Below are 15,308 nucleotides of genomic sequence, written 5' to 3'. Positions count from 1 at the left end.
AAGGTGTTGCTCAGTAACTTTAACAAAAGTTTCTGGGCCAGAGGTGAAAATCAACATGACATTATTGATGTTATACTGATTTACCCTAGCTGGAAATTTTAGCTTCTGGGTTTAAGATCTCCTGCTTTGTGAAACTAGATGCATTTGGTCTTTTGCTGTGTATTCAAAATAAGCACAGAGGATGTGTAATGTGCATGGCTGTGTAGTCTGTAGTCATGTCCACAGTCCCTGTTGATTATGCTGCCTACTCATTTCTCCCTGCTAAAAAGATCTTTCAGATTAAGCAATTGATTGCACTCACATTAGCTCACTCAAACCCTCTTTTTTTCTTTTTACTTTCATTTCCATGGCCAAATCAGGTCCAAATTAAGTTCCAAATTCTGACTGAACAAGGCTCAATCATTCAAATCTGTGTGGTGCCACCACTAGCAAGTAGCCTATTTCCCAGACTCTTCAGTCTGGGGCTTCAGATTGGGGTACTCCCAAACCCATGGCAGGTATCCTATGTGCAAGCCCCAAGCCCAGAGGCCTGCTGCACTCAGCAGCAGCTTTGCACTTGTTATGAGCAGGGATCCTGGTTTTCTCTGATTAAAAATTGCAAATTCTCTGATTAAAAACCCCAAATCCATGATAAAAATTAAAGGCTCCCCACAACCCCTCCGCAGCACTGCTGGTGCCCCACACTCCCCCACCACAGCCTCCTCAGCTCTTCTGATGTCCCTCACAAGAGTCCCCCAGACCCACGGAGAGAGACATGCAGGCACAGATGTACACACAGACACTGACACCCACCCCAACAGGTAAGTGTGTGTGGGGGGAAGGGGCGGGGGAGGATGGGAGGAAGGGAAGGTGCTGGGGTGGGTAGATCAAGAAGCGGGGGAGCGTGCCCCTGTGCCCATTCCCACACATGTGTTGGCCAGCCTGATGCGGGGTTCGCACATGGAGGCCACCACCACAACTCTGCCACTGCACCCTGCACAACCATCCCATGGCCACCTGCATGGCTTTGCAGGCAAGTGGCGCAGTGTGCAGCAGTGGCAGTGCAGTGGTGGCCACTGTAGGCAGGCCACATATGTGCTGCCCAGTCTGGGGGAGGTGCGAGGGGGGCTTGCACACAGCAGCCACCACTGCATCATAGCTTATGCCCTGTGACTGGCTGCACACCTCTGTGGTGGTGCGGGGTGGTGGTGGCTGCGTGCCAGCTGGGAGGGTTGGGGCTTTGCAGGCAAGCAATGGAGGATGCAGTGTGGTGGTGCCTGCCATGTGCGGGCTGCACATATGCCACCCGGCCAGCTGGCCAGGGGAGGAGAAAGGGGAAGGGGAGCTCACATGCGGCTGGCTACACAGCTCCATGACCATGGCTCTGCAGCTCCGGCGAGGGTTGGTGGCTGTGAGGGGCGGGGGAGGCTCACACGTGGCAGCTGCTGCCACTTACCTGTGAAGCCATGCCGGCAGTGACAGCTGCTGCATGCTAAACCTCCCCGCACTGCAGCTGCCACTGTGGAGTCATACCCGCAGAACTGTGTGGCTGGCCACAGGGTGGCAGTGGCAGTGGGATGGTGGCCATGGCCACCACACAGTGCAGGATGGTGGTGGGGATGGCTGCGTGCCGCCTGGCCGCCACTGCACTGCTGCTGCCACCCTGTGGCCAGCCGCACAGCTCTGTGGGCATGGCTCTGCAGTGGCAGTGGCAGCACAGGGAGGTTTTGCACACAGCTGCTGTCACCACTGGCACAGCTCCACAGGTAAGTGGCAGTGGCCACTGCATGCAAGCCCCCTCTGCCCCCCCCCCACAGCCACCCTCCCTTGCCGCTGCTGCAGAGCCGTGGCCATGGACTGTGCATCCAGTTGCATGTGAGCACCCCCTGCCCCTCCCCCTCCCCTTCACCTGGGCAGTCATCTGGGTGACATGTGTGTGGCCCGCCCATGGTGGGCACCACCACACTGTGCCCCGCATCACTTGCCCACAAAGGGGTACCCCTGCCCTCACCCCCAGCCCTGCTCTTGACTGCCAGTGTGCTGCCTGGAGCCGGGAGCACCCCCCACTCCCTCAGTCCCCAGCCCCCTTCCCCAGCCCTGCCCCTCAACCCCCAAACCCCACTTACCTCTAGGATCCAGGGGTGAGGGACAAGTCTACGCCTGAGCCCAGCTTTGGCTGACTCAGAGGCTCACGCCCCACCCTTCCCCCCTCTCCAGGTAGGACTGGGGGTTTCCCACCCTTTCTGCAACCAGCTCTTGCAGGCTGGAGCTGTGCCAGCCTAAGAGCGCTTTGCAAAAGCAGAGAATCCATGGATTTCTCTGCTAAAAAGGGAAACCCGCGTTTTCTCTGATAAAAACAGGGAATCCATGGTTTTCTCCGTTTTTCCATGGGAAATGGAAAACCCAGATCCCTGGTTATGAGCGAGGTTAAACCTCTCTGAAGGTGGCAGGTAGAAGAGGCCCCTTTCAGTGAGGGTAAGTGCAGAAAGCTGTTGAACTTCTCTGCAGAAGAGACATCTGGAGCAACAGGCCCGTCACCATCCCTGTGCTTCTGGCCTAGTCTACCCCATAAACCTTTGCCAGCAGAACTCCGAGTGCATGCATGCTCAAAACCACTCTGTGGTGGCTGAACCCTACACTTTATCAGCTTGCTAAAGCTCTCTCATGTCTTCAGCTGGCTGTTGTGGTCCATTCAGAGCTGGTGCCTTGTGAGACCACACTGTGCTCTGGCAGCACAGCTGTTGCAGTGAAGCCATGTGGAACCACTAAAAACACACAAGTATTCACATGTCTGGAACTTAGGCAGTGGTGGCTGCCACCTGTCACCAGACCTTCCCACCACTGAACAGGTAATGCAGGCATAGCTGCAGGTTTCATGGCAAAGCTTGGGAAGAAGCTGAACCACATGGCCCAAACTCAGTTGTGAGGGCCTTGACTGGTGAAGCTGTGTGTATCTCTGTGAAGAGAGAGAAAAAGGAGGAAATGTTGCAGAAACAGACATGGAGAAGAAGCAAAAAAAAAAAAAAGAAAAAGAAACCTAGGAGATTGTCAAACCAAGCACTGTTTTTTCTCAAGTGGCCTTGAGTAAAAACAGAGAACATAAAGCTTTATGGGAACGGAGGTGGCTGAGAAGAGGATTGAAATTGTAGGCAAAGATACTATCTCCTGTTTGATTCCTCCTGTGCTTGGGGAAACAGGATTTCATACGTTCGTTTTAAATAAACAGGTTTGCAACAAGCACTTATTTACATTGAGATACTCAGGAAAGTTAATCCAAATTACATTTGAAAGTGAATTACTGGTGGCTAAATTGCATTGAATTCCTGTGTGAATATTTTATTTAGAGATAAACATCTTTTAATTTGGTTTAGCTTAATTTATTTTGAAACTGAATTAATAAAATTGAATTACAATCATCTTTTGATCTTGAGTAAGAGTCTCCACACAAGGGTTTAATGTGGTTTAACTGAGGCTATGGGCATGTGAACAAGTTTTAGGGAGGTAAAGGAGGGCAGGTTTTTACCATGTGTCATTTGCTCTGAAGTAATTACCCATGTGAACACTCACACCCTGAGGAAAATGGAAGCTCATCTGCAACATTTTAGTCCACTTTCATTGAATACATCAAACCACTTTTGCCTCTTGTGACCATATCCTAAATTACTCCTTCAGTGAATCTGGAGAAATTTCTTGATTGTCCCTGCAATAGGAAAGCCCCACAGCATCTGATCCATCATCCAATGTATTAAATTCTGGCTAAGCACTTTGGTAAAGAAGTGGTATCATGCTGATTGCTATTTGCTAAGTGGTAAGCAGCGGAGCTACAGTTCATACCTGGAGCAGGAAATCATTGCAAAGGAGACCACATCACTTTGACTATAGCATAAAGCTTTAATGTTATATTTTAACCATGGTTAAGATGAGGCTCAAGGACTTCTTTAAGTTAGAAGAAAATGTTACCTGTGCTTCACTTCATACTCAGTACAAAAAAGACAAAGCCTATTGCTAGAGAGCAGCTTCACACCCTAGGCAGCTTTGGCACAAGGGACAGCATTGTCAGTGGTGTCAGAGTGTGTGCGCGTGTGTGTGCGTGTGCGTGTGTGTGACGCTAAGGGGGAAACAGGGGCAGTGTTCCCCAGTCACGCACTGTTGTTCATAATTTCGCATCCCAAGTTCTCTTTAAGAACAGGAGAGAAATGGACGTAACTCTTTAAAGCGAGGGAATGTTTCTACCCATCTAGTCAGTAAGAACAACTGCTGTTTGTCTCACATTCCAGAGGAACTGGAACAACATTATAAGGAGCAGCTGGCATCAACAGGCCACAGCACAATAGTGAATTAGGTCCTTTGTTTTTGTATTTCAGACTTCAAAGTCCAGTGGCAGTTTTACATATTGTCACTGGGACTGGTCAAAATTTTTTTTTCAAGGGACAAATGATTTTGTTGAAAAATACTCTTCTTTGAAAATAAGTGTCAGGAAAAAAACTGGTATTTGAAAGTTTCCTTTTTGGCCAAAAGCCCCAATGGTTTTTATTTGCCTGTTCCTTTGCCCTTATTCACTGACAAGCTGAGAAAACGATGTAAAAGCCAAATTCAAAGAATCAATGATACTGGATCAAATTCTATCCACAGTCCATCTAGTTTGGTGTCCTGTCTAATAGTAGATAGTACCAATTATTTTACAGTAGAGTCTAAGAAACCTGACAGAAGAGGGACAGTGCCCTCAATGTAGGACTCGTAATAGAGGTGATATCTTTTATTACATCAACTAGATTTTTGCAAAAAAAGTCTTTATTTGCAAGCTTTCAAGCACAGGCATCCTTCTTCAGGCACAGGGGAATATATTATAAAAGTTTTCCTAGGTTGAAATGAAAGTTCGTATTTCATAGGAGAGTTCAAGGTGTGGTAAAACCTCTACCTAGGAGAACTTTTATAATCTTTTCTCCTATGCTTGAAGAAGTGTGCCTGTGCCCAAAAGCTTGCAAATAAAGACATTTTTTACAAAAACCTAGTTGGCCTAATAAAAGATATCACCTCTGCCAGAAGTTCTGATTCCTTTTGTCTCTAGACCAATACGGCTACAACCTGGATACCTGACTCAACGTAGGACAACCCCATGAAAGTCCCATTCTAATTCCTAATATTTAAAGACTGATTTAAGGCAACATAATTTCAAACTATCACCATCGCCTTATATAAGTTGAAGACTGACATACCTGGAAAAACATTATCGAGGTACCAGGCAAATATTCCATATAGAAAAGCATCAAAAAGCATCATCCTTATGGACCAATCAAAACTGTACTTGTCTCCTTCCAAAGGACTAGTTTTAATGTTGTCCCACTGCAGCCCAAGACCTTGCTCTTCATAGCGTGATAAGTACTCTGTACCAAACCCAAAAGCCACTTGAGAAAGCAAACTCTGAAATAAACACAAAATGACATGAATCATGAGGTGGGGAAACTAGCTTCCACAAAAATAGGTATTTATTCATTGGTAACACAGATAATGATATAAGTAAAAAAAGAAAGACATGTTTTTATTTTAAACACAAATTAAGGACATGTAGATTAGAAAGCCATGTGTTCAGTGGAGGATCTTAAGTCATCTTTAAATCCCAGGAATGGCAACTCTCTGCAGGAGTTAGCCACAGTATAATCAGGCTGAATTTGCACTAGGCCACTTCAAAGTAGCAGTGAGGGAAGAATATATATTTTTATATCTCCATGATGAGAATAATGAAGACAGCTTAAGTGGTTTGGGCTCATGCAAAGGATGTCTTCTCTGTAGGTCAAGAATGAAGTGTGTTTACAGTTTGTATGGCAGGGCCAATGTCTGTAGCAGGAATGTCTGCAGGAGGCTCAGGTTAAGAAAAGACACAACTCTCTTGCTTACCCTAAGGGTTTCTTATTAATTATTTATGTTCATGTTAACAAACCAGCAAATTCTTCAGCCATTTTCTCCCATGTTACACTGTGATAACTCAGTTAGAAGGGACATTGTGGTGCACTAGGTGGGGCCAGGGAACCCACAACAGAAAATGGAGGCACCTAAATGACAAATCCCATGAAGTCCCATGAGGCAGTGCTGAGTAAACATTTTAGGTTTTCTGTCACTGTTTTTCAGTTCTTGGGGTTTGGGGGTTTTTAATTTTTTTTCTCAAAACACTTAGACCCCATTTTCAGCCAGCTCTACTTCATAGTCTGTGAACTCCAGACAAGCAACGTTACCCCACAATACAACCAAGACAGCTCAGATGTGTCCAAATCTCTTCATTGTGCCTTCATGCTGTTTTCCCTCAAGCATAACTTTAATGATTCCAGTAATATTCCTTCTCTCTTACATTGGGGTGAAAGGAAAACTGTTCCCCCCTGTTTCTCCCACTGATTTTGTAGTTCAACCACTGAACCAAAAATGAATTGTTCACACCACTCTAGTTAGGGAAGCAAAAACACAATGCAGATGAGATCACAGCTATATTCTACAAATTTAAAAGTGTCTGCATTTGGGGTTCTGAGTCCAGCTCATATCTAGTTTAAAGGGAGACTTAGGTTGATGTGAACTCCAAGTTGCATTTCATTACAGTATGTGCACAGTATGCACACATGCACACTTTTTGAAGGTTTGCCAATGGGAACAGCCTTCAGAGGGTTTAAAAGGCAATTAAAAATCATGTTCAAATAGGCCCCTCTCACCTTTATCTTAAAATATATCTTGAATACTTAACTCTGAAATAATTTTGAAGTGACAATTTCCTGCATCGTTGTCTAGACGGTTCCACTTCGAGGAACTCATACTGCAGATCTGTGGTGTAAGGATGCTGCAGGGAAGTGTCTAACTCTGAAGAAAAGACTATATCTAGTTATTTGGGTTTGCCAATGGCTCTTTACTTCTCAGCCTAAAATACTTAATATTAGTGTTCTTCTAAGGCAGGAGTAACCCCAATGAAGTCAGACATGCTTCCTGCATAGGCAGTGAAGTGCAGTCTGCCTGCATAGGCAGAGACCTCAAAGGATCCTCCTCTTTACCAGACCTACAGGATTACTCAGTTACTCACACTTTGACAGAAGCAAAAGAGAGGCATGGACATAAGAGGCATTAGAAGACAGAGGAACCGTAGAGGGAAAGCAGGAGGTGGTAGCATTTCGGAGAGGGACGCAAAAGGACCTTACTGCCAGAATCTTCAGATGAACAGTCAAACGATCCTGCCAGTTGAAGCAGACAATGTGGGGCAGGTAGAGGGTGAAGTAGATGACTCCACTGCAGGCAGCTGCCAGATTGGCTTTGGAGAAGAAGGTGCTGAGCAAGAAACACTGCATGATGGTGGCTGCACTGAATGTCAGCAGAAACAGAAAAAGGATGAGGGGATCGGTATAATGAAGAACCTGGCCATGCTGTAAATAAAGGGAAACAAAGATGAATTTAAATCAGTGGTTCTCAACCTTTTTAGACTCCCCTCAGGAAACGCCAGCTCTTAGTTTTCACTTGTTTTTTGATTACAGAAAAATCCTAGAGTAATTCTTCTATTGCAGAGAGCTCAGAAAGCCCACAACAGGTCAGAATGTTTGTAACGCTATGACGGATTCCTATTTGCAATCTCTGGACTTATCTTGTGAATCACATTTACACAGTGCTAACATTCATAGTAACCTGTGGCACCCCTGAAAGGACCTCAAGGCACCCCATTGAGCCACAGCACCCTGGTTGAGAATCACTAGTTTAAATATAAATATACCATTTGTTTCCTAAACCAACAGGAGAGGAACTACCACTGGTTTCAACTTTGCAATGGTTAATTAATCCAACTGTCCTACCTCTTCCACTGTACTCTTACCATCTCTCCACCAATTCATCTTTGGGCATTATAATGATCAAAGCTAATAAGACAATTGCTTAATTCCTTCCCTTTGCCAAGCTCCTGAAGTGTTTGCTTATTCCACAGGCACAGTCTCACTGGCTGCAGAACCCAGAGCTCGGCTCGGTGAGTTTGTTTTCTTTGCAAATGACTGAAACTTGATGTTCTGCTCCTCTGCATTTTTCATGGGAAGGTTCCTTGTAGACGTTGTATACATACAATCCCAAGCAAGACATGCCTGCATGGAAATCAACTCCCTTTAAATAAAACTGTCTGAGCTGTTAGAACAAATTCCCATTGTTCTCCCTGCAGCCCCCCTCCCGTCTGACAACCCTGCCTGCTGAGAGCACTGGGAAGAGGGTATGGCAAAATCTGACAGAGATGACATCATGAAAAACCAGCAGGCAAATTATAAACCACTTAATCCTGCACCTCACTGGCATTCAGACTCCAAAAGTGCTGCAAGGCCTGATGAGGATGACTAAATATTCCCAGAGTCACTTGTGAACTAAATAACCTACTCTTATGAACGTCTGCTAATCTTTCTTCCTTAACTCTGTGGTCTTTCTATGGTGTGTGTGGGTTTCAGATAACGATCAGTTTACCTCGCCTTCCTGGTTCAAGTTAACTCACGGTCCCCCAGCATCCCAGGATGCTTTGGAGCGCTGGGCTGGGTTGGGCTGTGCTGTCTGCTCCAGAGAGTGGGATTGGCCCCACCCCTCTGCTTCCTAGCCAGAGCACCATCACCCCTCGGGCTGGCTGAGAAGGGGGTGGGGGTGGGAAGCCCGGCTCCAGACCCCAGCTGGGTCTGCCTGCCAGGGGTGGATCAGCCCCTGCCAGGCTTTTCCCTCACTCACCACCGGAGCGGAGGAAGGGGTGTAGCCAGACCCTGGCGTCAGGAAGGCAGAATGAGGCAGAGGGCTTTAAGCCGCCCCCCCGGACTCCGAGCAGAGGGGGTCGGGTGTGGCCAGACACCAGCTCCAGGCCTGCACGCTGAGGCAAAGGGGAGCGCTTCAGCAGAGCATGGGGGAAAAGCCTGGCAGGGACTGCTGTGTCCCTGCCAGGCAGACCTGGGCTGAGGGAGAGAGAGGGGTTTAAACCCCTCCCCCTCCCCTTCACTTCAGCATGCAGGCCCAGGGCTGGCATCTGACCATGTCCCCACCTCTTCCCCCTCCACTTGAGAGGGAATGGGGAAAAGTCTAGTAAGGGGCTGCTGCACCCCTGCCGAGCAGACCCCTGTTGGGGTTCTGTGTGGGTGAGGGGGTTTAAACCTCCCCTCCCCTCCCCTCCGCTTCCCCTCCATCTTAGCATGCTGGCCTGGACTGCAGTCTGGCCATATCCACTCCCACCCACCTCCTGGCTCTAGTGGGGAGCAGGGGAAAAGCCTGGCAGCGGCTGCTTCCCTCCCCCCACTCAAGGGACACCCTGGCTGGGGTCCCTGCAGGCCAGGGTGGGGTTTAAACCCCACTCTTCAATCATACTCAGCAGGCCTGCCAGGGCCTGGCCAGCACCCCAGCTCATGCAGGGATCTGGAAAAGCCTGAAGGGCTTCTCTTCTGGCTTCCCTCCAGCCTTCCTGCACTGCCGAAGGGAAGGGAGGGCTACTCTAGCTCCCCCCAGCTTCCAGCCTGAGCCACTGCAGGCAGGTAGCTGCATTTCCACAATGTCTGTTCACTTGATTCTCAGTTCAATCTATGCAGTTTAGACTAACCTGCAAAGATTACATCAATTCAGCCTTGGGCTTTTTTACTGCTTGCATTTAGCCTAGAAGGATAATATGATCCTTTAATATCTGGGTCTCCACATATTTTTGCACTGGTTAACTATGTCAGGGATGGGAATATATATATTTTACTAAACCTTGTTATACTGTTACAGTCCACATAGGAGTCCACTTATGATATATAAAGGTGCTTTCCATGGGTATAGCTAGCCCTGCATGGGAAGGGGAACACACATCTGCACCTTTTATATTGGTGCACCTGTGCACAAAGTGAGGCAGAAGGAAGATCTGTGCCGCTTAAACTATACCAACATCACACATAAAATGGATCTCATCAACACCGGCTGCAAAAAACAAACAAACAATGTGCTGGAAGAATTTGTAAGGACAGAACCAATTAAGCAGGGCAGACTGAATCCCCACTGTACACTTTTAAACCATACCAGGTATAATTCAGGGCATTGGGAAAGATGGGACTCTTCCTTGTCAAATTAAGTGTCTGCTGCAGCTCAGTTAAAAACAGTTATCTTATTGGCTAGGCAAGGGCTGGGAAGCCTTAGAAGTAAACTACTATAAGCTGTTTTGAAAAAGCATCAATTCAGAGGTGCAGTAGCCAGGAAAGTTCTCTCCGGGGAATGAGGGGTGAAGGGGGTAAAGCTCCACCTCTGTAGTGCCCCTCCCCTGTTTGTGATAGTGTCCTAGACTCAAACCAGGCAGGTACTGTGTGCAACAAATGAAACAAAGAAAGTGTATGAAAAGATTAGGATGCTCAGATTGAATCTGCTGCATTTAAAGCAGGGATCATTAGTTATTGAAAGATTCTGCTTCTGTTTACAGGAAATGCAATATACAGACCATGACCTGCCAGTGTAATCAGGCCTGGTATATTGTCCTACAGATGATCTTAACAATAAGTCTCACTAGTGAACTTATCTCTTGCTGTCTCTGCCAAGTGCTGATGCTGCCTGGAGGGCTGCTTACAAGAATGTGCTTGCTACGTGCTCAGCTCAGAATAGCCCACCAGCAAATCTAGTCTCCTTATGAATAGCTCCTATTGTTTCCTGATGGCTGGCTGATATCAAGAGTGCAAACATAAACTGGGAGTCTAAAGCTTTTTACAGTCACTCCCAAAGGTAATCCTTACCGCAATTAATGCCGTTAGGAGAAATGTACTCAGAGCCATCATGATGAAGCTGTCTAGAAACCAGGTGTACCAGATCACCCCATTAGTGACTCCCCTGTTCTTCAAGGCCTCTTTCAGTCTCATTTCTTTCTCCAGAACAATGCTCTTCACGATCATGGAAACTGAATAGATCCAAGCCAGCACCATGAAGATGGGGAAGGAGCGGTTCAGGGTGATCATAAAGCTGTCCAGGTAGGGAGAGAATAAGGGAAACACATATAAAACAAGAAAGGGTTGGCACAAAAGGAAGCAAAAGAGGCAAAGAGTATTAAGAATCCATTGCATTTGTTATGCATTTTCAGCAAAACCCAACCTTTGCTTCTTTTGAAGATCAGTCTGAAAGGGGTCCCAAAGTGCTTTTGTAAACGGCACTTCGCTACATCCCCTGAGGTAGAGAAGTGTTATCTCTGCTTTAGAAAGAGGACATAAGACCTGCTCTACTACAAATCTGTGGCAAGGTAGAGGCCAGATTTCACTCCACACAATAGCATAGCTCAGCAATTGCCAACCTTGGGGTCACAATGATAAAAAATGGGGTTGCAAAGACATTTGACAGCGGTAACTGATTATGATGAAAATCATAGAACAAAGTAGGAAACAACAGGTTCCCCTTGCAAGCTGGCAAAGTTCCACCCTGCAAGAGGCTGCTTGGGGCTAGGGAGAATAGGAGAAGGGTCATCAGCAGGGATCCAGGTTTTCTGTTTCCCACAGAAAAATGGAGAAAACTAGAGATTCCCTGTTTTTATCAGAGAAAATGCAGATTTCTCCTTTTAGCAGAGAAATCCATGGATTTTCTGCTTTTGCAAAGAGCTCTTGCAGGCTCGCACAGCTCCAGCCTGCAAGAGCTGATTTCAGGAAGGGCGGGAAAACCCCAGCCCTTCCCAGAGGGGGGTGGGGGGGAGAGGGGGAAGGGCGGGGCCTGACCCTCTGAGTCAGCCAAGGCTGGACTCAGGCTCAGGCTCAGTCTCAGACTTGCCCTTCGCACGTGGATCCTAGAGGTAAGTGGGGCTTGGGGGTTGAGGGACAGGGCTGGGGAAGGGGGCTGAGGGAGTGTTGCTGGCCCCAGGCAGCACACTGCAGCCAGGAGCAGGGCTGAGAGTGAAGGCAGAGGTGCAGGGCTGGGGGGTGAGGGCAGGGGTGCCCCTCTGTGGGGGAATTTGTGGCCAAGCGATGCAGGGCACAGTGTGATGGTGCCTGCCATGTGCGGGCCGCACACATGCTCCCAGGTGGGGCTCACATGCAGCCAGCTGCATGACTCTGTGGCCACAGCTCTGCAGCAGTGGTGAGGGATGGTGGCTGTGGGGGGCAGGGGGACCTCACATGCAGCAGCCACTGCCACTTACCTATGGAGCCGTGCCAGCGGTGATGACTGCTGTGTGCAAAACCTCCCTGTGCCGCTGCTGCCACCGCGAAGCCATGCCCGCAGAGCTGTGCAGATGGCCTTAGGGTGGCAGCAGCAGCGTAGTTGCAGCCGGGTGGCATGCAGCCACCCCCCCCACTATCCTGCACTGTGCAGTGGCCACAGCCACCACCACACTGCCCCTGTCGCCCTATGGCCAGCTGCACAGCTCCCTGGGAACACCGTGGGAGCATCCTCTCTCATGGTTTTGAACATCAGTTTTTAAGTAAATAAGTATACAAGTATTAAAAGCAGCTGGGTGCTGCTAGAAATGTTGGGAAAGTCTTGAGACGGTTACAGAGGGCAAGTGTCAGCTAATGAACTCGGCACTATTGTGTCAGACAGCTGGAGGGCTCCCTCTCTCTTCTAATAGTAGCTTACAACCAGAGCCTTTTTTCATGCAACTGCAAGGATCTTGTGCCTTATTGTCCCCTTTAAAGACTTTACCATGTTTCCTGCTGGGATCTCTTTATATGTGTTTGGAGCTAAGAATAATGTTCTGTGTAATACCCAAGTTTCACCTTGCACCTGTTTTGTAATACTGATGTTTGAATGAAAAAGACTCAATAGTTAGAGTGTTTATGGAGCAGAAAACTGAAGGTGATCAAATGAAAAAAGCAAAATTATTTTGGGGTTCTCCAGACTGATCATAGCTCCTCCTCACTCTGTTATGAGTTAATGTGATTGTCCTGGCCAGCAAAACAGACAGGAAAAAATCACATTCCCATTGAAAAGTCCCAGGAAGCAACCTGGCCTGTTGAAACAAAAGGAAATGCTTTATGTACCTGGGCCAGGAAGGGGATTTGTTCTGGCCACTTGCGAGAGCTTTTTCCTAGTGGGCCAATGGGATTTCATAGCTAGTACACTGCACCTGATTTCCAAAGTGCTTAACCACTTTAATTAGGCTCTCTGAAAAGGCCAAAACTAAAGCCAAGTCTCTCTGGATTTCAGGTATCAATCCATAGATACATGAGCCAGGCCTTAGAAATCTACTTGGATGGGATTTTTGCAGCTGGCTGCAGTAATTTCTGGTGGGAAAAAATGGCCTGACTCCACAGGTTTCAGTTGGAGTTGCTGATATTCACGGTGTGTGAAATGGGAGCACAAATCATACCTCCCTGCACTCTGCACTTAACTGGTACCGACTGGCAGAACTATCCAGTGACTTTACTTCAGTATGTCACTCTTTTTTGGAATACTGTTTCCACATAGGCAACTAAACCAGAATGGTTACAGCAGTACAGTTTTGCCAGTCCTTTTCCCCAAGCCCTGCTTCTCTCGCTCTCACTCACTCTCTCTCTCTCTTTAAAGTTTGATGGTATTGAATCTTTTTTATCTTCAGCTTCTTATCTCAGTCTTAAACAGGGAAGCATATTGCTGGCTCCATGGAGTATTTCACTAATGCCACAGTCCTGGGATTTCTCTCTGGCCTCTAAGCAAGATCAAAGGTAAAAACAGTCAATCCTCTTAAAAGTCTGTTGCACCACCCAGCCACCCAATTAGTTATCAGAAAGAGGATCACAAGCTTCTCTTACTCACACATCATCTACAAAGCAGGGATAGGGCATTTGCTGCAGGTAGATTCCTGTTGGCACTTCAGTGTTGGTCTGAGTCTTTATGATCCCATGATCAATCATGTCTTGCAGATATGCAAACCCTCCCCAGATGTAACGTAAATCCTCCACTGGGTCAGCTCTTGGACCAGGATCCCAGTACCTGGGAAGAAAACCCACACGGAAATCACTGCCACAGACAATTACTTTATCAAAGGGGGCTATTGCTGTCTTTTCCTATTTATAGACTGCCAGGCTTCATTGCCCCCAAATGCAGAAATTAAGCTACTAAAGCTAAGTGGCTGTTTTAGGATAGAAGGGACTGTTACACTGGGACAGCTCCATGACAGTAGTTATTCCACTTAAGCCATGCCAATCAGTTTCTCTGTGGAGGTAAGACCTAAGCAATCATGTTTGCTTTTAGAAGCTAATCCCAGCGATAGAAGACCTCTGTATCACAGGAGCAGTGCATCCTGCTGCACAAGGAGTGTGTGGGGGGCAGATGTGCTTATGTGGAACTTCTAGCCACCTTCTCCATGGGGCAGTCATCTACCCCATCTTTATTGTCTCCTGTCCTGCACCCATGCATAGTTGTCCATGCCAGGTACTGGGACCTGTGTATGAATTGCTTTGTATTACATGTTGCCATACCACTGAATTCAGTCAAATCTTGCATGTGTCCCTGAGAGCAGACTCTGGCCCTCTAGCTCCCCAAATGCTGGTGAGAATTTCCCCCTTTTTGCATACTGGTTCAACATTGGCACAGCAGCTGAAATCAGCAGAAACACTCACCTGTCTTTGATTTTATTTGTTTTCTCCACTGCATCTATGTCCATCCGGATCTTGTATTTCACATGAGGTGGCACCTTGCTGGTCATGTGATGCATGTCAGGAAAGACAACTCCAGCCCAGAATCTGTTTTCCTCCAGCAGGTGAAGGGCACGATGTGTCAGTTGGGTTTCATCAGCATGACCTTCAAATTTATCCAGGGTCAAGCACTGCAGACAATCACAAAGGTGACAGCCTTATGGGCATGAAGTGGCTGGAGTTATATACTGAAAACACACAGTTTGTCAGCAACAGGACAGGAAAGCAAGTCAGTTAATTTCTGAGGCAGCTGTCATTTTTCAGCTTTAATGCTTAGGAATTGAGCCTAAGGCCTTTTCTCTGGAAGATGCCCTATTTTGGTCCAATTCTTATAATGAACTTAGGACATTAAGCTGTGTGAATCAAAGCTCAAACAAGCAACAGCCACCTTAAAAAGAGCCCAAACCTAAGATGTATAACCAAGAGTGAATTTGGGAGACACCAAGGAGTGACATTCTTGAAAAAAAAATGGAGAAAGCTCATTATAGCATGTCTCCCCAGCCAGATAAAGAGAACAGTACAGCTGAGCCCTCATCTTGATAAACAAACATGGCGAGTAGCCCAAACCTACCACCTGGAAATTACAGACAGCGAGGGCAAACAAATCTATCAGCCAAAAAGGAGAAGAAGGTGTTCACCCCCTGAGTCCTTTGCAGGTGGTACAGGATCTAGCAAGATCTGATGGTGAAGCTTGGAAATGTTCAGAGCAAAACTGTAAGTTAAATATTTAGTTTTAAAGTGGAAAACACA

At 47.1% G+C, this 15,308-nt stretch overlaps 1 protein-coding gene across 1 annotated transcript in view; it reads right to left on the bottom strand.

Moving 5' to 3' along the window:
* The window catches only part of ABCA4 (ATP binding cassette subfamily A member 4), a 117,135-nt gene that overhangs the window by 52,922 nt on the left and 48,905 nt on the right, over positions 1-15,308 (bottom strand). The window contains exons 13-17 of the mRNA XM_019531082.1: positions 14,484-14,689; positions 13,678-13,854; positions 10,701-10,923; positions 7,152-7,373; positions 5,196-5,400 (exon numbers count right to left, since the gene is read on the bottom strand). Coding sequence (XP_019386627.1) covers positions 5,196-5,400; positions 7,152-7,373; positions 10,701-10,923; positions 13,678-13,854; positions 14,484-14,689 — 1,033 coding nt within the window. The remainder of the gene's footprint in view (positions 1-5,195; positions 5,401-7,151; positions 7,374-10,700; positions 10,924-13,677; positions 13,855-14,483; positions 14,690-15,308) is intronic.

The sequence above is a fragment of the Crocodylus porosus genome, unplaced genomic scaffold (assembly GCF_001723895.1).
Source record: "Crocodylus porosus isolate Cpor-Errol unplaced genomic scaffold, CroPor_comp1, whole genome shotgun sequence".
Taxonomy (NCBI): domain Eukaryota; kingdom Metazoa; phylum Chordata; order Crocodylia; family Crocodylidae; genus Crocodylus; species Crocodylus porosus.
The sequence above is the reverse complement of the archived record's forward strand: the minus strand, read 5'-3'. Positions and strand labels throughout refer to the sequence as shown.